Raw genomic sequence first — 19874 nt, 5'->3', positions numbered from 1 at the left:
GGCCGCCGCCTCCTTTCCTGCTTTAAACACAGATGTGAACTGCGGATCTGTGGCGGTCAGCTTGCAACCTGGAGCGACAGGCATGAGGACAAAGCCAACATGCTAAGGAGGGAGGGCTGGGCAGAGAGCACAGGGCCTGGGGGGCTAATAGCTTTGTGGGGCAGCTGAGCCAATGGTGCAACCACTGCCTCCTGATCTTATTATGCAACAAAGAGGGAGCCTTATTTGTTTGAACCACGGTTCTTTGGGTTTCTGTTCCTTGCAGCCCAGTGCATCCCTAACGGATTCATCACTGTTTGAAGGAGGGTGAGTAGCCCTGATGGCCTGGGGAGACTGTGTAGGTAGGGGCACTCTGTGGTTCCACAGGAAGCTGGCTCCTTGTGACTGTGACTTCCTGGGGAGAATCTGTGTCACCCAGAGAGGGGACCAGTGCTGACAGCCCCCTGGGGTTGCACTGCTGGAGGAATGGGTGCTGTTGAGGGTCCCGTTGTGACCCTGGGAACCTTGCACGGGGCACTCTTGATCGGGTATGGCATTTTGTGGTTGTCTTCTCTGGAAGGTTCCATGCCACTGCCACTGAGCAGGGCTGGACGCCAGAGGATTCACCTGGCAGTTGCCAACAGTGCCATCGTGTGGCAGAGAGAAGCAAGGACAGTGGCTGAGGGATCTGTTTCAGGGCCTCTGTTGGTGCTTGAGATGGGGACCCTCTCATGGAGGATGATCCTAGGGAAGCCCCAGACTCCTGGCTCATCTGGTAGGTGTAAGTCTGAGCTACTCCTCCTATTTGGAGGGAAAAAAATTAAAGATGTGTACCTCGAATCTGCGCACAGTTCATATTGGAAGTCAGAAGTAATGGGTCGGTTTTGCAGTTAAGAGGTCTGTCTTTTGTTCATTTCCATTGAAAGACCCAAAATCTCACCTTTTGTATACCTGAGCTAACGAGGTCACCAGCTACCTCAGAGGGCAATGGGTTGAGCTGTGAAGATAAGATCTTAACTGTGTGTGTCAAGGAGGAGAATAATTGGGTCCCCTGTGCTTGCTCCCATCTGCCCTCAGACCCCCTGCCAGCCTCAGACATGTGAGACCACAGGCTCATCCCCTGTGACCTAGTCCCACAACTGAGGAATGAGTTAAATAACCATCCCTTGGGGCACCTGGGTGGCTCAGTGGTTGGGCATCTGCCTCTGGCTCAGGTCGTGATCCCAGGGTCCTGGGATGGAGTCCTGCATCAGGCTCCCCGAGGGGAGCCTGCTTCTCCCTCTGTCTCTGCCTCTCTCTCTGTCTCTCAGGAATAAATAAATAAAATCTTTTTTTAAAAAAACCATAACCACCCCTTAAATTTGTAGGACACATGTAAGGACCTTTATGCCTACTAGCAAATTCGATTTTCACAACACCTCACAAATGGGACTTACACACACATTTTGTTGATAAGAAAACTAAACCTAAGACATGAGACAGGCTTGTCCCAGATGGCCCTCTGGTGTAACAAAGCACCCCAAAATTTTGTCTATTAAAGCAGCAAACATATACTATCCCACACAGTTTCTGAGGATCAGGAATCCAGGAGCAGCTTAGCTGGGTGGCTCTGGCCAGGAACTCATGGGGCTGTGCCCAAGATGCTGAGCGGGGTTGTGGTCTCATCTGAAGGCCCCACCGGGGCTGGAGGATCTGCTTCCAAGGTCACTCGTGGGGCTGCAGGCAGAGGGCCTCCAATCCTTGCCAGGTGGGCCTCTCCAGAGGACAGCTCTCCGTGCCAGCTGGCTTCCCCAAAGTGAGAGATCCAGCTGAAAGCAAGAGCAATGGAGCAGGAGCCAGGGGGGTGCCGCACTGTCTTTTAGAGCCTAGTCTCAGAAGTGGCACACCATCACTTCTGCCTCATTCTGTTGGTCACACAGACCAAGCCTGGTGCAGTGAGGGAGGGGGCTGCACAGGGTGTGAATACCAGGGGGTGGGGATCACTGGGGCCATCTTGGAGGTAGGCAACCATGTCTCCCAGCATCTGTAGCCTCAGCCTTTGGCTCTTGGGATGGGATGGTCGGGGGCTCCCTTTGGGATAGAGTTGCCAAATTTAGCAAATAAAAATACAAGGCGCCTGGATGACTCAGTTGGTTGAGCATCTGACTCTTGATTTCAGCTCAGGTCATGATCTCAGGGTTGTGAGTTTGAGCTCCCATTGGGCTCTGTGCTGGACATGGAGCCTGCTTAAGATCTTTCTCTGCCACCTCCCCCCAGAATGAAACAAAACAGGATACCCAGTTAAGTTGGAATTTTGGATAAACAATGAATAATTTTTCTTAGTAAGAGTATGTCCCAAATATCATATGGAAACCCTACTTTGGGAAGGAGAATAGAAGCCCAAGAGGGGACACTCCTTGGGGAGGGCTGAGTTCTGGAGCTCTAGGATTGTGTGTGTGACCTGAGGTTGACAAGCTGACCTTTAGTCTTTGTGGGTGTTGACCCTGACACTTCCACCCATCCTCAGTTTCCCCCAGGGACCCAGACAGAGTCACCATGGCAGAAAAGGCTGGGGAAGGCCATTTTGCAACCCTGGCGCTCCCACCCCTGCTGGAAGCCTCTTTCCTTAAGAGGCCTAGAGAGGGAGGTATCCCCACATCAGCCCCAGGGGGGACCCTAGAAGCCCAAGGGTGAGGGGTTGTGGAGAGGAGGGTGGCTGGAGGAACAGGAAAGTGAAGGCACAGGATCCCACTGCTCTACCCCCACCTCGGGGAGGGGAGGCAAGAGGCCTCTGCCTTTCTGACTCATCACAGAGGGGTCTTAAAAGGCCAGCCTGAGTGGCTCCTCCCTGGTCCCCTGAGCCAGCCCCCTTTTCCCCCCAAATTGTTCAGCCCCTCCCCTCACCAGCCGATGTCCACTCTCAGACCTGCTTGATGGCTCCTGTCTTTAGCTGCAGAGGATCTGCGGTTGAGGAGTGGGGTTTCTCCCTTCCTCTCTTAATCTCAGGAAAGCCCAGCTCTTCCTGCCTCAGCCTTGCAGGATCAGCTGGACTCAAGCCTCAGGGCCAGATGCTGGCCGCCCCAGGAAGGACTTGTCCTCCCTCAGACACCCCTGTCCACACAACTACCCCCCCACCTGTTCATCCCTTCCAGGCTAGAGGCCCCACCCGCAGCTGTCTGGGAGCTGGGCCAGGGGGGCAGGGCAGGCCTATTCTAGATGAAGCGCTTGTCCTGCTCGTGGTAGGAAAAGGGGTCCCCGGGGAAGGGCTGAGGTGGAGGCTGGTTGTAGGCGCCCTGCAGGAAGATCCAGGCCGTGCCCACCACCATGATGGGTGTCACCACAAATAGGCAGAGTCGGTCCACTGTGCGGGCCACTCGGTTCCAACAGTCCTTCTCCTGGGGGCAGGTGGAGACAGAGACAGTGGAGTGAGGAAGGCCCACACCCCAGGCTGGGCACCCAATGACAGAGGCATGGCCCTAGTGGATCTGTGGGGGTTGCCTCAAGCAGGGCCCAGGCCCCCCCTGAAGCCAGGGTCTCTATCCAGGAGACCGAGAGCGGGGACCACAGCCTCCCTCCTCACCCTGCTGCAGGGCTCCAGGGCCTGAGGAAGAGCTGGGGGGCCCGGAGTCTCTCTCAGGGGTCTAAGGAGGGTAAACTGTCCCCCCTCCCTTGTCCCCCCTCCCAGCCTCTCATCTCTGTGCTAGCCCATATGTGAACCTGCAAACAGTTCCCCTTTCTCAAGAGAGAAGTTTTAAAAGTTGTATCACATTGAACAATCACCTAAGGCTGCCTTTTACATGTCTGCTTATGGGGGCGCCTGGGCGGCTCAGTGGGTTCAGCACCTGCCTTTGGCTCAGGTCATGATCTCGGGGTCCTGGGATGGAGCCCCGCGACGGGCTCTCTGCCCAGCCTAGAGTCTGCTGCTCCCTCTCCCCCTTCCTCTGTGCTCTCTCTCTCTCTCAAATAAATAAATAAAATCTTAAAAAGAAAATAAATGTCTGCTTATGTCTGGAGTATCAGACTTGACGTTGAGCAGGGACAGGAAATGATTGACCACTGGGACAGAAGGGCCCCTAAGGGAATTGTAGGCCTGCAGCTATGCCTGGGTGTGCGCCCTGGGCACTGAGCCCTGCCCGAGGGGCTCTGCCTCCTGGGGGGCCCTGGAGTCTGCACCCACAGTGGACTCCATCTAAGTGGGTGTGTGTCTCCGAGGGGAACCCAGCTGCCTTTCGACGGGATACACCCTATGTGCCCGGCGATCCTGTGGCTACACACCTCGTTGTAATCGTTCTGGTCCTTCATGTGGTTGACGATGAAGTTGGCCCCATCCACAGCTGGCTTCAGCTCACTGAAGAGCTCCTGCTGGGCTTGCTCGGAGCCTGCGGGGGGCCGGCCTGCGGACACCGGGCCAGGGGCGGGCATGAGGCCTGCCCCCAGCCCACCTCCCGTGAATGGGCCAAACTCCCAAGCCACCGGGGGACCCACGTGCAGTGGTGGGGCGCCGGGCCAGCCCGTGCCGCTCGGACTGCTTCTCAAACATGAGGTCACTTCGGGACTTGAGCAAGAAGTACTCCTCAGCCTTCGAGATGTAGCCCAGGGAGCTGCTCCTCCGGACGAGAGCCCCTGGGCTGGGCCCATCCTCTGCTGGGCGGGACATGTGTAGGAGTTCCGGCAGGGTCTCCAGGAAGAGCTGCGGCAGGTTGGGGGACACAAGGAGGCTATTTTACAGACATGGGGTCACCTTTACACGTCAAAACTGCTGTGACTAAGTTCCTGGCTCCACAAAGTACTCCTGAGTCTGATGCTGTCACTGATTCCCCCGATCCCCTACTGAGGGACACTTAGTTTGCTTCCAACTCTCCCCTATTGCTCAGCTCACGGCACACAGCAGAACTCATTCTCGGAAAAACAAACAAGTAAGAAAAATCCCCCAAATGCTGAGCGCTCTTCTATACTAATGACCCAACAAGTTGCTAAAGCACCCTCAGCCATCCCAGAACTGCTAGCAGCCCTGCAGTGGCCCAGAGTCAAGGACACCCCCTCCTGGGCACGCCGTCCCCACATTCCTCGCCTTCTTTTTAATTGAGGTATAGCAAACATAACAGTCAAATGAACTGATCTTAAGTGTAGAGCTAGATGAATTTTTACAGATGCATTCAACTGTGTAAACATCCCCCCAGATGAGATCTCAAACACTATCTCGAAGGTCTCCTCGTGCCTCCTCCGGTCACTTCCTACCCACCCCCCGGGGTAACCACAGTCTTGATTTCTATCACTAAAGGCTGGTTTTGCCTGTCCTTGAACTTCATAGAGAGGAAACTGTGCAGCTTCTGCTCATTTGTGCCTGGCTCCTTTCAAGCCGCAGCGCGTTGGGAGGGTCATCCACGTGGTGTGGGCAGCAGCCCGGGGCACTTTTGCCATACAGGGTGGCACTCCCCCGTGCAAGGATATGCAGGGTCTCTCCCTGCCCTCCTGTAGATGGACAGCTGGACAGTCTCCAGCTTTTGGCCTAGAGCCCTCACCTTCTTGACCCCCTCAGACAGCACGTGGGTGCTGGGTGTGCGAAAGTGGATGTTGAGCACGATGACACAGATCACCACGACCATGGTCACCAGCACCATGCCGAAGAGCAGGAACCTGTAGGCACACGCTCAGCCTGGAGCCCGTGGGGCATGGCGGGGCACAGTGGGGATGTGGCAGGGCAGGGTGGGGCGAGGCAGGGGGAGGTGGGGGAGACGCAGAGTGGCACGGCTGTCACTCACTTGCCGATGAGGGGGATGGCCATGGACGTGGCGGGCAGCCGCTTGGAGATGAGCAGCAGGAAGACGGATTGAGCCAGGAGCACTGAGATGGCCATTGAGGTCTTCTCGCCACCTGGGGGAGGCCAGACTTAGCTGCTACCTCTGGCCTTGGGCCCAGGGGCTCCCCCTGCGCCCCTTGCACCACTGTTCACAAAGCCACAGTGCCCTGATTAACATCATGGGCTATGGAGCCAGAGCACCTGGGTTCAAGTCCTAGCTCTGCCATTTACTGGCTGGGTGACCTTAGGCAATCAGCCTGACCTCTCTGTGCCTCAGTTTTCACAACTGCTAAATGTTGTGAGGACCAAGTGAGAGAGTGAGTGTTAAACGTTCATCACGCTGCCCGGCACGGGGCAAGTGCTCAATGATCACCAGCTGTCACCGTTAGCCAGCTCCCTGCCACTCCACCCTCCAAAAATCACCCCTGTACGGAAAGTTCCAGGGCATCTTCGTAGCATCAATATCTCACCAACTCTTAGTCCTCCCCTCAGAGACCCCGACCTGCATTGCCTGGCTCTTCCCACTCGAGCTCCTGAGCTTGCTGTGCGGGGGTCACTGTGGTCACAGGCCCACAGCCCTGCCCCAGGGCCCTTTCTCTACCTGAAGAGTGCCTCCCCACCCATCTCCAGCTCAAGCACCACCTCCTCCAGGAAAGCTTCCCCCATTTTACTCTCCCTGGGGCGGTGCTCCTAGTCCTCTGGTTTCTACAATCTCTGCCAGCAGCAGAGGTCGGATCACATTTGTCCCCGGGGACTCACTACATCTTGCTTGTAGTAAATATTCTGGAACTATAGTGAAACCAAGTAACATAGGTTACACATGGCCTTCTAGAACCAGGTGAGCATAGATTGCATGCCTCCACACCTGGCTTCCTAGAGATCTTCCTAGACATGCCATCACCCACTCACTGGTTCAAAGTGGAGGGCCTTCTGTGTGCCAGGCCCGTGGTCACACATGGTGACCAGGACAGAGGGACAGTCTAGTGCTTCTCCCTGGGTCCTTGGGAAGCCCCACTGTGAGAAGCAGAAACAGGATCCCAGAGGGACAGACATCCTCCACCCCCCGTCCCCAGGGCCCTGTCCACCTGGGGATGTAGACAGGGTCACAAAACCCTCCACTTGGCTGGCCACATGTCTCTCATGCCTGGACCCTGGGCAGGGAGCCCCAGGCGTGGTGACCCCCTTGTGGCTCCCAGGAGGAAGTGAGGAGAGGGCTGGGGAAGCCAATGCTCAGACACCCTCAGGGGAGAGGGAGGGGCTGCCCCAGGTGGCCGAGGAGCTGGGACAGGCTCTGAGGCTCACTGTCAGCCGGCAGGTAGAAGACCAGGTTGATCATGAAGGAGATGAGCACACAGGGCACCAGGATGTTGATGACATAGAAGAGGGGCTTGCGGCGGATGATGAGGTAAAAGGTCACATCCTGGTGGCCGGGACTGTCCAGTGGGATGCTGGGGTCCACGTTGATCCTGGCTGGCCGGTGCACTATCTCCCATTCCCCGTTCTCTGAGGGTGGCAGAAGGATGCCTTGGTGTCAGGTCAGGGGGCTGGGGGGGCCTTGGGGCAGGGCGGGGGCCGGATGGAGTGAGCCAGCCCGAGGGGGCACCCAGGGGAGAGCTCAGATTCTGTTTGTGGGTGTCTCCCTGGGGAAATCTGCAAGAGGGAAATTCTCTTCTGGAAGTTTTTTTTTTTTTTTTTTCCTTCTTCTTCTAAAACAGAGAAGCTGAGGCCACATATAGTTCAAATAAGTCTTAGAGATAAGGATGCAGTGAGACCAACACCTCCCCCTCCACGCGGCTGTGATGTCACAGCCTTGGGACCAGTGTGACGTAAGTCTCCTCCGATGGACAGGGGCATGTGGGGGGGGCATAGAAGATCTGAGTCCGATCACAGATAGGGGTGGAGGCGTTGGGAGGGGGTGACATACACACTAGGATGCCCGTTAAAGCCCCAACCACACCCCTGGGCTTACTGGGAACAGAAGTCTGACTACCCTTCTCATCGATCAGCTACAACCATCCCCAGGGACCCTGTCCAGACCCGGGAGGATCTCTTGGCCTGGGCAGGGGAAGGGGTGGGGTGCTGGCACCTGTCTCTGCCTTTGGGACACAATCCCCTCCGTTTGGACTTCTTTTCCCTTCAACGTGCTAGATTTGTGTCGGTAGGTATGTCCGCGTGTGATTCTCTGTGGGTGCCCATCTGGGTCTCTCTGCCCGTCTGGGTGCCTGTAGGCCCACGTTCCAGGTGTGTGTGCGCACGCGTGCATCAGGACGGGAGTGTGTCTGAGCCCCTCCCCCCCCCACGCCTCGCCCATCCGCAGAGGCTCCTGCCGACACCTGTGAAGCCCTCAGGGTCGATGATGATCCACTCCACCGGATAGAAGCGGCCCTCTTCTTCCTCCTGCTTCAGACTCAGGGTGATCTCCTTGGCTGTGTACTTGAGGGAACTGGGGAGGGCAGTGGGTAGAGGGGGGTCATCAGTGCTGGGCTGCGGCCACCGAGGGGGGGCAGGGGGGAAGGCTAGCCGAGGAGGTCCGTGGTCAGGCGGGTGCAGGGAAGCTCTAAACAGGACAGAGCAGGGGCCTCTCTGCACCTCCCCCAGCCCCTGGTGGTGGGCCCTGGAGTGCGGGGTGGCTGGACAAGTGGGTGCACCTGAACTTGAGGGAGCAGTTCTGCCAGTCGAAGGGGAAGTAGGTGACAGAGATGGGGCAGGAGGAGCAGAAGATGGCAGGCGGAAGCCAGTACACGTAGCCCGAGGGGTAGATGAGCACGTTGCAGGAGTAGGAAATCTGGAAGGAGCCGTCATTGCTGAGGGACAAGGACAAGGGCCACGGTGAATGCCGGCCAGCTTGGAACCGGTAGGGGTGGGGGAGGCAGAGTGGGGAGGGGATGCCAGGGAGGCCTGCGGCTCAACTTGTTCTCTAGCACAATCTCTGGGAGCCACAGCATGTCAGGCGGCAGGCGCAGGACACTGATGTTTCCAAAGTCTTTAGCGTCCCACTGCAGCCGGCTGTCTGTCCAGCCCTGGAAGCCCAAAAGGTGTGTCAGCAGTGGGCTCCGCCGTTGCCCAAGCCCCCCACCCTCCTCACGTCCCTGGGGAAAGACTGGAAAGGGTCTGGGAGCTGTGACAAAGAGGCTTAGGGAGCTGAGTCCAGAGATAGGACTCAGGTCTGTCATGCACAGTTGTGTAGAATGTACACTGCACAACCAAGGGAGCCTATTTCCACTGTGGACATAGAAAATGTACGTCTGTATTATGAACTGCTGACAGGTGGCAGAAGAGTGTCTTTTAATAAAATCAGGATATTGTGATAACTTTCCCATAGATGAAGAATCCCAATCTACCAGAAGTCTCTATCTGAGCTAGTGGCCATACAAGGTGATGGAAAGGGCAGCTGGGCCTGCGGTAGGAGCCAGCTCCTCCTGGAGGACAGGCTGATCCCCTCCCGGAGATGCCCAAGCAAAAGGGAGCATAGGGGAGCCTGGGCCCTGCACCCTTACCCATCCCCCTCCCCGCCCCCAGCCCTGAGTGGGGTATTCTTACGTGCTCAATCCACACGTTAGTGGTCAGGGTCTCTTCTACTTCTTTCTGTAATCACACAAGACACCTGTCCCCCAGGGCCCACATGGTTCTTTCACCTGCGCACATTCACCAGGCACCTATGCCTGGCCGCCACCCAGGGGAAACCATGGCAGTTGGCCTGACTCCTGCAGCAAGCACTCACAGTCAGGAAGGGGTGGGCAGACCAAGGAGCAGTGTGTCATGGGTCCGATGCGGGGCACCCCCCAGAACTGAGGCTGGAGGGGAAGAGGCATCAGCCCAAGACCTGTGGGCGGCATTGAGCGTGCAGAGCGCTGGAGCCTGCTTCCCTGGGAGAGGAGCTACCATAGGCCAGGCTGGCACCCAGGTCCCTCCATGTCTGTCCCAGTCCGGGAGACAGTCAGGCCTGCAGGAGGCTGTCCCTGGCCTCCTGCCCCCCAGCCCAGCCACCGAGGGGCCTCTCACCAGGGAGATGAGGTTGGAGAGCGTCAGGGCCAGGGAGACCTCCACACTCTCTTCCTTGTGCGCCACAGGCCGGAGCTCCTTGTTGTAACCTTTCTCTTCAAACAGGTAGCGGATGAGTCTCTCCTCCTCGTTCAGACCCCAGCTGCCTGGGGAGGGGTAGGGATAGGGACGAGGTGCTGGGAGTGGGGGCCAGGAAGGGAGCTGCCCTGAAATCCTGCTGGGCCACCGGGCTGGGCTCCGCTGGGGGATCCAACCACTCCCCAGGAAGGGGGCTTGGTGGTCAGCCCCTCCAGGGGGAAATGGCAGTGGGGGTGGGGAGTTGGGCCTGATGTGCCAGGGAGGAGGTTAAGGAGGGAACCATGCAGTGGGAGCCCTGGATGAGAGTCCTGAGGGACCCTTCAGGGCAGGGTGATGTCCACTCTTACCACACGCGACCAGTATAGCCAGCAGCCCCAACGTTAACACGGGCCCCTCCATCCTGTCCCTCTGACTGGGTCTTGTGGCTTCTGCCCCTCCAGTCTACAGGGCTGGGGAATGTGGGTGGGTAGGAGAAGGGACAGGTGCAGGGTGGGGGGGGGTGCAAAGGGAGGAGGCAACCGGAAACGCAATCTGACACCTCTGGGCATGGCTGTGGGATAGAAATCCTAAGGCAGGTGGTGATGAGGGGGTGGGGACAGGGACTGGCCGCCAGGCAGGAGCCCAAGGACAGGAGGCAAAGATCCCAGGCTGGAACTCCCCACAGCTAGCGGCAGGGGTGGGGGCTGGGTAGAGCACTGGACACTGGGGGCAGCACTGGTCAGCCAGGGATAGGGGAGTGGCGACAGGTCAGCTGTTGCTGTTTCTTGGGGGGAAACAAGAACGTGGAAATGGGGACTTAGCAGCCTCTCTCCAGTGTCTTTGTGACCTCTGCCAACTGCTGCTGGAGGCTGGGCCCTGCTTGGCCCTGTCCAATGCCCCCCCCCCACCCGGTTCTCATCCCAAGAAAGCTCCAGAGTTATTGCTGTAGATCATAAATAATGTTTATTAAAGCAGCTGTGATTTTCTGATGGCACATCCGGGAAGACACATGGACCCTGGTCCCCCACCCCACACACCCAGCCCACTGTGGCCGTGACACTTTGTCATCACAGGAGCCTCCCAGAGTGGTAGGTCCCCGCCAGGGGTTGGGGGCCCAGACGTGGCTCATGGCCCCCTGGCTGGAGAAATCTGAGGACTGAGTGAGTGATGCCCCTTGGTCCCCAGCCCCTGTCTCTGCCTTGCTCCCATCTGGGATCCCTCTGCCTCCGCCAGGGCGGCCAAGCGGAAGGCCTGCAAGGCTTGTACCAGCAACCGGGGGAGGCTGCGGGCCATCGTGGCTGGCTCCAGGCCTACCAGGCCACCAAAGACCACATGCTGGCCCCCCAAGCCTGCCCGTACCCATGCTCGGAAGAGGCCAGTCAGTGTCTTGGAGCCCAGATCGGCCAGGACCTGCAGAAGGAGGAGGGAGCTCAGGGTCCCACAACCCTGCTCTTGGGCCCCCTACTCCCAAAGCCTGCACACTTCCTGCTCACTTGGATATCCCCCACACATGCCCTTCCACTCACACCCCCTCCCAGACCTTCCTATCCAGCCAGCACCTCCGCTTACATACAACTGCTCTCCCCACCCCTTGCCTCCAAGACACCCCAAGTGGCTGGAGGTCCTGCCTCCTGCTGTGGAGGGTGCCCGTTCTGTCCCCTACCCATCAGGGCTGACCCAGGTCAGCCTCCGGAGGCCACTGTGAGTGAATATGGGAACCTACCTCCTGAAAGTCCATGGCCAAGTGCTCTGATGGAACCTGTAGGATCCAGGCATGGGTGCCCTGAAGGGTGGTCAACTTCTGTCGCAGGCCTTCCAGCCCAGGGCAGCCTGCGGGAAGGAGAGAGGCCCTGGGAATAGCCAAAAACGGATACCAGCAAGGATCTGGGCGTGGGATGCCCACCAGGACCTCGAGATGGCCTCCCAGTGGGCAGATTTCTCCTCATGTGACAGATGGGAAACTGAGGATCAGAGAGGTTAAGTGGCAACCCAAAGCAGATGGCCTCTGTGGACACTGAGGGGGGCCCAGAGCCACAAGTCCCCCCAAAGAGTCACCCTGCCTACTGCGTGGCGGGGGCGGGGGGTCAGGTGGGGAGAGCCAGCGGGCCTGGTGGCCCCAAGAATCCCCCCAGGCAGGGCCTCGCCAGCCCTTGGTCGGCCTCCCCCCACCACACCCCGCCCCGCAAGGGCCGGCAGGGGGCGTCCTCACCGTTCGCTTCCTCGCGCTGCTCCGGCCTCCGCTTCGGGAACCGAGCGCCGGCAGCCCGCGATCCTGGGGAGACGCAGGGTTAGGGGGTGGCCTGCGCCGCGCAGCTGGCGGGGCGGGGCGCGGGGGCCGGAATGTGACGGCGGGGTACCTGGGTGCAGCCGCTGCTCGCGGGCGGGGTGCCTGGGAGGCTCCAGGAGCGCCAGGGCGGGGCGCGCCAGGAAGGGGGCCAGGCGCCGCATCCCCGGGCTCGGGCCGAGCAGCTCCTGAGCGCCCCGCAGCAGGCCCAGCAGGGTGTGCGCCAGCGAGCGCAGCTCTGCGGGCGGGACAAGGTCCTGAGCGACGGTCAGGCGCGGGCCAGGCCCTCCCCGTCCCCCCGGCCCAGCCCTGGGGACCGGACTGACCGCATCGCCTCCGGCGCTGCAGGCACTGCTGCTGCGCCAGCCGCGCACAGGCGGCCGCGGGCCCGGGGCACAGGCGCGCGTAGAAGGCGCAGGGCGCGGCGGCGTCGGCCAGCGGCTCCCCCGGCGGGTCCCAGGCCAGCAGCTCCCTGCAGCTGGGCTCCCGGCTGGAGGGGGGTGCTGCGGGGGGGGGGGGCGGTCAACTCAGTCCCGGCTTTGGGCCGTAGCCCCCGCAGCCTCCCCCGCAGGGAGACCAGCTTTCCCGGCGGCGGGGATGAAGATACTCCCGGGAGAGGTGAATGGGAACGGGGTGCTCACCGCTCATCTGCTCCTGGAGCCAGTCTCTGAACACGGCCACACGAGTGTAGACCCCGGGCTTCCCTGGCTCTCCGCATCCGTCCCCCCAGGAGGTGACTCCGTACAGGACCTCCCTGGGCTGGGGGCCAGGCTCAGAACAGGTCAGGGGGCCTCCGGAGTCACCCTGCGGGGACCCGAGCCAATGGGGAGGTACTACATTGACCTGCCCCTCTCATATGCCCCTGACCCTTGGCAGGGTAAGGCAGCTCCGGGCTCTCCTGGAGTTATTACTCTTGTACCCATTTTAGCAATGGGGACACAGAAGCTCAGACAAGTTGAGTGACAGCCTGACTGTGGAAGGAAAGAAGCTGTCCTGTCCCTGGGGGCAGCCCACCCAGCATCCTGCGACCAGTCAGGGCTCATACCTGGCATGAGTCGATGCCCCCGGCCAGGTAGCCGGCACAGAGCATGCTGCTGGGGTGCAGCTCGGGCCCCAGCGCCCTTTTGCAGGTGTCAGCGCTGAGCAGGGGCACTCGCGCCTCCCTCACCGCCTCGGCCTCAGGCCCGTCTACAGGGAAGCGGTGGAGGGGGCTCAGGCCCACAGGGCAGGGGCCTAACTTCCAGGGTCCCTCCCTCCCCCTCCCCCTCCTCGATTCCTCCCCCTTTGCAAGATCAGGAAGCATTTTGCGAAGGCAGTTGGAGGTGGGTGGGATTCCCTACACCCCGCTTTCCTGAACTCCATCACCCCCGCCACCCCCCCCCCCAATTCTTCCCACTCACGCTCACCCAGGCCCGGGCCTGCCCCATACCTTCGAAGAGGGCCCCCCAGCCCGCGATGGCGCAAGCCGTGCCGGCTGGGGGCTCCCGGGGACCCTGGGGCAGGCACACGGGGCGCACCGCCCCCGCCCGGCTCACCGGCGTCCACAGCTGCACCAGGGCCAGGTCGTTGTGGAAGGTCCGCGGGTCGAACTGCGGAGTGGGTGGCGGCGCAATGTCAGCGAAGCGTGGGGTAGGGGCGCTGTTCCCACCTCAGAGCCTGGGGTCTCCCGTCTCACCTTGGGGTGGGGCAAGATGCGGTTCACCGGCACCTCCTCCGCTTGCTCCCCCCGGGGGCCCTCGGCCAGCGTCACCGTCCACAGAAGCTCGTTCGGGGCGCTGCGGGGCGAGCGGCGGGTGATGCGCAGGACCGGGGTGCCCCTGCCCTCCGCCCACCGGCACCTCCCGCCTGCCGGGCTCTTCCTCCGCCGTGGCTCGCGGGCCAGGGAGGGGGCCGGGGAGGGGCGGCGGTCCCCAGGCGGCCCCCACGAGCCCCAGCCCCCTTTCCGCGCCCCGTCTGGGCGCCTCGAGCCGGGAGCCGGGGAGGGCGGTGGCCGCCGCCAGGAGGCAGCAGAGACCAGCCCTCGCGCGGGGCGCCCGCCCGGCGACCCCGGAAGAGTCGGAGGGCGCGCGGGGACGTGGGCTGGCCGCGGGGGGGGGGGGGCACGTACCCCGCGAAGCAGTGCGCCGCGGTGAGCACCCAGGACGCCGCCACCAGGACGCCGCCGCACAGAGGCTGCCCCCCGAGGTGCAGCCGCACCAGCCAGGGCCAGGCCCCGGGGGGCGCAGCGCTACCCCCCACAATGCGGCCGTGGGCACGGGTCACGTTGACAGTGCTCGGGCGCCTCTCGCCGCACGGCCCTGGAAAGGTGGCATCGGCGTCACAAGGGACAAGTCCTGGCCGCCTTCACCATCGAGGCCCCTACGGGTTCGCCCTGCCCCCGCCCTGCCCCCTCGTGCCCTTTCAGCCTCACCTGGCTCTGCTGGATCTTGGAGGAGGGGAGCCTGAGGCCTAGAACGCCAGGGTCCTGCTGAGACATAGACCTTTGAGCCTCCCACCCTTCCTGCACCCAGGCAGAGCCGGGCCACCTCCCTGCCCTGGGGCTCCCCTCTGTGACTCCACCCGGAGCAGTCAGGGTCTAGTCAGCAGCCATAAACTTCTCACTATTCAGCTAAGGAGCCCAGACTCTTCCTGCCCTCCTGCCTTTGCAAATGCTGTGCCCTATGCCTGGAGTGCCCTTCCCACTCGGAGAGACCTTCATCAGCCCGGTGGCAGCCCCACCTACTTTCTGTCCCCAAGTCAAATGTGAAGGGAAGGGATGGGGTGGACAGGCGATCCGGCCAGGGAAGTCCCTTGCGAGCTCACCGGGGCATGGGATGGTGTGGTTGGCACAACCTCTGCACTCGTGCAGTCTGTGCTGGATCTCCATTGCCACTCGATTCACTGCCCACTGGGCGCTCCTCTGGGCAGCCTGCAATGCTTTCGTGCCCTGGGCTGACAGAGCTGCTGGGACACGGGGCACAAGTCATGTGTGGTTGGGGAAGAGTCTCAGGCTCCAGCCCCCAGGCCTGCCTTGGGAGAAGCAGGTGGGGGCCCGGGAGCACCAGGGCAGAATGGGGAGGAGAGGGAGCCCCGGGACCCAAGGGCCCAGCACTCAGAGCAGATGGTCCCAGATTCTCAACCCAAGAGCTCTCTGTAATTCAGCTGAGCTGGGCTGGAATCTTTGAAAAGGGACTTTCCTTAAAAACCTTGAAGGAAAACAGCACCCCAAAGGTCGAGACAGCACAAAACTCAGGATTTTCGACAAAATTATTGTGGTCAAGCCGCCCACCTTTGGGCCCAGATAGCCAAGGAGATGCCACCCTGAACCCTTCCTCCTGCTGAACCCGGAATCTTCCCCAAAGCACACCCTTTGGTGGTACTTGCCAGGTCCCCTTCTCTCCGCACACTTGTCCTCCCCATTTCTCTCCCACCTGTGCCTCAGTTCCTGGCCCCTTCTCCCGGCAGGGTGGGCAGAAGGGACCAAAGGGCCCAACGAGTGGGAGCTGGCCAGGTCACACTCCCTGCCCTGGACCCATTTCCTCTGTGTTCCTCCCACCTCGGCCACCCCCTCAGACCAGCCCAGGCTCACCTTGCAGGGTGCTGGGGGGTAGGCGCATATACAGGGGGTGCCCATAGGCAGACCATGGGTCTGGGAGGGGCAGCAGCAGCAGCAGCAGCAGCACGGGAAGCAGCATGATGACTGGGAGCCGGGGCGACCCTGGCCCTTTTCCCCCTTGGGGTCCACCCTGCAGGTGCTAATCCTTTGGTGGCTGCCTCCCACTGCCTTTCTGCCCCTGGGCACTGGATTCTTGTCCCTCAAATCATCTGACTGTTCCCGCCCTTCAAAATCACCCACCTTCCTCAGTTGGTCCCTCACCTGGCCCTTAACTCCCCGGAGCCCACAGGGGAATGGGGCTTGGGGGGCTATATAGAGGACAGACTGGGGGGGGTACTCGGGAGGGGGGCCAGGGTTGGGGGAGGGATCGGGGTAGTGGGCTCGACCCTCACCTTTGAAGTTTCATAGTCCCGGCTCTGAGGCCCCCCTTCTGTCAAAGGAGCCCTTGTTTCTGCGGCTCCATCAAAGGGGCCTGGACAGGCCAGAAGAGCTGACGGTTGGGCTGGGGGCCAGGCAGAGGGGGGCCAGTGGGTAGGGGTTGGCCCTGTCTCCAGGGCTCAGATGGGGGGGGGATTCCCATCTGCCTCTACTCCCTGAGGAGTTTATGGCTATGCTGGGGGCAGATACTCCTGGAGGGAGGAGGGCAGGGGGTGTCTGAGGGTCCTTGGCAGCCCCACCCCCCGAGGAGGTGCCCGAGCTCCCGGCCCCTCTGCCCCTAATTGCTTGGCAGCGTCTCTCCCCCATGTAGCCATTTCTAAAGATGATCAAAGCGCCCTAATTAGCGCCGTAATTGCCGCACTGGGGGTAGTGGGGTGGGAAGAGGCAAAGGCAGGCCCCGAGAGGAAGGCGGACATGAAAGGCCCCACCAGTGGCCCAGTTTGGGTCGGACAGGCCCCAGCAGCTTCTGACGCTCTCCCAGACCCCCTGCCCCTATGCAGAGCTCGCTCGGCCTGTCCAGCATTGTTCTCAGTTGCTATGACCCTGATCTGACAGGAGGGAATCTTCTGGAATTTCATGGGAAGGGCCCCAAATGAGCAGCTCTCCTGGGAGCTCCCACCTGGGGCAGAGAGGAGGTGCCCTTCTGCCCCACAGAATGTCCTGGGACAAAAAAAAAAGAGAGAGAGAGAGAGAGAGAGCGAGGATCTTGGCACCCCAATTCATGTTGGTGACCCAGGGTGGCTTTGGCAGGCCTGGTGCCTTCCCAGAGCAGATCCTGTCAGGACATTCCTCTCCCCCCCACCCCAACATATTGTCCTTTCTTTTCCAGCCCTTGCTCCTTCTGTGCAGATGGTCAAGCCTCTGATGGGAGCCTGCCCCCCTTCATAAGACAGAGCCCCAGACCTGTAGAGAGAGCCTGGGTCTCAGGGGTGATGGGTGAGACTTGGGGAGCAGGGTGGGGTCAGTCAGATCCAGCAGCTTCTCCGGCCTCTTCCTTCTATGCCACTGGGCAGCAGAGAATGTGCACGACCTCTTTGTCCTCGCTGAGACTCTCTTCCCCTGTGATCACCGAGATGTCACCATCATTTTGGTTCTCCCTTCCCTCTCTGGGCCCTGGCCACAAAGAAGCTTGTGGAACTCTTCCAACTCCATTGGAGGTTGCCACCCATCCGGTGGTGTGCTGGGAGTCAGATCATACTGGCTCCTGAGAGCTGAAGATTGGCATCTCTTCCCAGGTCTGCCCTGGGTGACTTCACATGGGGAGCTTGAAACCAGCCACAGTGGGAGCATACACCACGGGAATCAGCACGCGCTATAAATCAGAGCCCCCCTGCCTTCCGCGCCTGCCCCAAGAGCCAGCTCAACATTACGCAGCCCACCAGTGTATATGCCTCCCTTCCCCTGCCTCGTTGCCACCGCACCTCATGAAGACAGTACCTCTGGTTCAGGAGTGCATGAGATGGTGTCTGACTGTGGGTTATTGTGAGTGAATATTGTAAAGCTGGAAGTCACCCATTTGCATCTGAATATCCCTCTAGAAAGGATGTATATCTAGATAGGGTTTATCTTTTTTTTATCCATGATCTCAAATTTTTGGCAGAGAGGGTGTTAATACGGCCTGTACTTGAGGTATAAACAGAAGTTTGAAAAAGCTTCCCAAGGGAATTACCTGTGGTTCCAAGAAAGAGCCAGCGGGGTAGGGGGCCCAGAAAGCAGAGAAGGTGGGTGGAGAGCCTCACAAGCGTCTGGGCGACAGGCCGATGCTTCGGGCCATGGGTGGGGGGGGAGCTGGCATCCAAACTAGAGGGATTAAGCCTGGAGTGTGCCCCACAAACCAGAGGCCTTGGGGAATTCCTCAAGGAGGAGCACACTGCTTGCATGTTGGGCACCTCAGTCCCTTGGCCAAGTGAGGCCGTTGGGATCCCTCCAAAGCCAGGCGGGCCAGGCCAGAGCCTTCAAGGCATGCCGTGGGAGGAATAGAAAGACCTAGAGCTGCTGGTCTGCTTACTGCCCCTCCTGCCCCAGCTCTCCTCAGGGTGAGAACCCTCCTGCTGCCAAAGAAAACAAGGGGCCTCACAGCATGGATTGTGAGTCATTCCTCCCCAATCCCGGCCCCCTTTCCTCTGCCACTTCCTGTGACCAGGGCCAGCCTGGGCTCTCTCCGCTCCCGCACCTGCACCCCAGCACCCCAAGTGCCGTCAGCTTCATCCACTTCCTCAGGCCACCTCTTGAGAACCCGGCCTAAATCCATGTTGCATGCAACTATTTTGTGTATGATTAGTGATTGGTCCTCTTGCTCCTCAGTGGTCTCTCCCACTGGAATGGCGGCCCACCCCGCCACTCCTCCTCCTCCCTTCTGGCAGCTTCTTCGGAGCAGTCGCTTCTCTGTGGCAGGCTGTCTGGTGGGGTCTGGCCGGTTCCGAGGGGCTCAGCATCCACAGGCTGGTTGAGTGGCCATCCCCCCAGACCTCCTTCCCACTGCAGGGCTCACTGCTGGCCCCTCAGACCCACATCCTCCCCACAGGCCCTTGCCCACATGCAGAGGAAAAACGTCTGAGGCTGGGGAGGTGGCATGGGTCGGTGAGAGCCGTGGGGCTGTCACGGGGCTGGGGGAGAGAGCCTCTTCCCTCATTTCTGGAGCAGAGCTGGAAGGAGGAACAGGGTCCCCAGAGCGATGAAGGAATCCCTTACCCAGGAATCAGGGGAGCTGGCAGGAGGGAGAGGCTGGCATTTCAGCGTCCCATTGGGGTTCAGCTTAGCAAGAGGACTCACTGAGCTGCTGGGGGACTCCCAGCGGAACAGCGGGGTGGGGGCTGCTGAGTGAGGAGAGGCTGATACCCCCACCCTGAGGTTCCCGGGCCCTCAGAATTTACAGAAGGTAATGTCACCTACACCCGCAGGCCGGAGAGTTGACCCCCGAGTGTGGATGAATCTGTGGCTTCAGGCTTCTGGGGACCATGTTGCAGCATTAGGTGCAAAGCGCGGTGCGACGCGGTGCTGCCAGCAGTACACTTCCGTGACATCCCTGTCGGCAGGCAGGAACTGGCTCCGGAATTTGCATGGGTCCTGGTGCAAAATGAAAACAGGGCCCCTTGTTCAACAATGATCAAGAATGTCAAGACCACATTAAGCCAAATGTGGGGTTTTGCTGAGCACGGGGCCCTGTGCCCAGGGGAGTGCCCCAAGTGACTCCATTGGCGGGCAACTTAGACCCCTGTGGTACTGCTCACAGAAAAGGTGTTGTGGGGGCACCCGGGGGGCTCAGTCAGTTAAGCATCTGCCTTCAGCTCAGGTCACCATCTCAGGTCATGATTTTAGGGTCCCGGGATCGAGCCCCATGTCAGATTCCCTGCTCAGTGGGGAATCTGCTTCTCCCTCTGTCTCTGTCCTGCCCCCCCATTTGTGCTTCTCTCTCTGTCTCAAATAAATAAATAAAATCTTAAAAAAAAAGAAAAGGTGCTGTGGTTTTGGGGCTCCCCGGCCCACGCACATCAGGAGCTGGTGCCCCTTTCTCTCTCCCTACACAGCAGTGCAGAACTGAGGGTGAGGGGAGCCCCCCCGCACAGCCTCCCACCCCCATAGAGCTTCTGAAGCTCCACCTGAGCACAGGGAGGTGACAAAAGTTTTGCATCAAGCAAGAAACTAAGAAACCAGAGTTTCACTGGGCAATGCCCAGAAAGAGATTTTTAAAAAAATTTATTTGTTTGACAGCACGAGAGAACTAGCTCACAAGCAGGGGG

The 19874-nt window shown here is 60.1% G+C and overlaps 2 protein-coding genes across 2 annotated transcripts; both read right to left on the bottom strand.

The window, feature by feature from the left end:
- Positions 1-2857: 2857 nt before the first annotated feature.
- CHRND (cholinergic receptor nicotinic delta subunit) lies at positions 2858-10279 on the bottom strand. Its single transcript, XM_038574194.1, has 12 exons — positions 10186-10279; positions 9761-9906; positions 9299-9343; positions 8669-8778; positions 8407-8562; positions 8092-8201; positions 7061-7261; positions 5721-5832; positions 5481-5595; positions 4444-4648; positions 4234-4352; positions 2858-3353 (listed from the first exon to the last, which is right to left on the bottom strand). Exons 1-12 carry the CDS (start codon positions 10235-10237, stop codon positions 3171-3173), a joined length of 1554 nt encoding a protein of 517 aa, XP_038430122.1. The 5' UTR covers positions 10238-10279; the 3' UTR covers positions 2858-3170.
- A 486-nt stretch (positions 10280-10765) lies between these two features.
- PRSS56 (serine protease 56) lies at positions 10766-19161 on the bottom strand. The gene is made up of 13 exons (XM_038574193.1): positions 15670-19161; positions 14904-15041; positions 14512-14568; positions 14209-14398; positions 13777-13876; positions 13531-13690; positions 13147-13289; positions 12743-12905; positions 12428-12604; positions 12175-12339; positions 12027-12089; positions 11541-11647; positions 10766-11227 (listed from the first exon to the last, which is right to left on the bottom strand). The coding sequence occupies exons 1-13, from the start codon at positions 15773-15775 to the stop codon at positions 10943-10945; spliced, it is 1854 nt and encodes a 617-aa protein (XP_038430121.1). The 5' UTR covers positions 15776-19161; the 3' UTR covers positions 10766-10942.
- Positions 19162-19874: the final 713 nt, after the last annotated feature.

Source organism: Canis lupus, chromosome 25 (genome assembly GCF_011100685.1).
Source record: "Canis lupus familiaris isolate Mischka breed German Shepherd chromosome 25, alternate assembly UU_Cfam_GSD_1.0, whole genome shotgun sequence".
NCBI lineage: Eukaryota > Metazoa > Chordata > Mammalia > Carnivora > Canidae > Canis > Canis lupus.
The sequence above is the reverse complement of the archived record's forward strand: the minus strand, read 5'-3'. Positions and strand labels throughout refer to the sequence as shown.

Bases quoted from the DNA above. Each gene is read 5' to 3' on its own strand.
- CHRND (XM_038574194.1), bottom strand. From the start codon at position 10,237: ATGGAGGGGCCCGTGTTAACGTTGGGGCTGCTGGCTATACTGGTCGCG. The intron at 8,202-8,406 runs GTGCACCCACTT...TGCCCTCCCCAG, and splicing joins AACTGCTCCCTCAAGTTCAG to TTCCCTCAAGTACACAGCCA. The intron at 4,649-5,480 runs GTGAGGGCTCTA...AACCTGCCGCAG, and splicing joins TGTCTGAGGGGGTCAAGAAG to CTCTTCCTGGAGACCCTGCC.
- PRSS56 (XM_038574193.1), bottom strand. From the start codon at position 15,775: ATGCTGCTTCCCGTGCTGCTGCTGCTGCTGCTGCTGCCCCTCCCAGAC. The intron at 15,042-15,669 runs GTGAGCCTGGGC...GTGTCCCAGCAG, and splicing joins ACCCCCCAGCACCCTGCAAG to CTCTGTCAGCCCAGGGCACG. The intron at 11,648-12,026 runs GTGAGGACGCCC...TCCTTCCCGCAG, and splicing joins GCAGCGCGAGGAAGCGAACG to GCTGCCCTGGGCTGGAAGGC.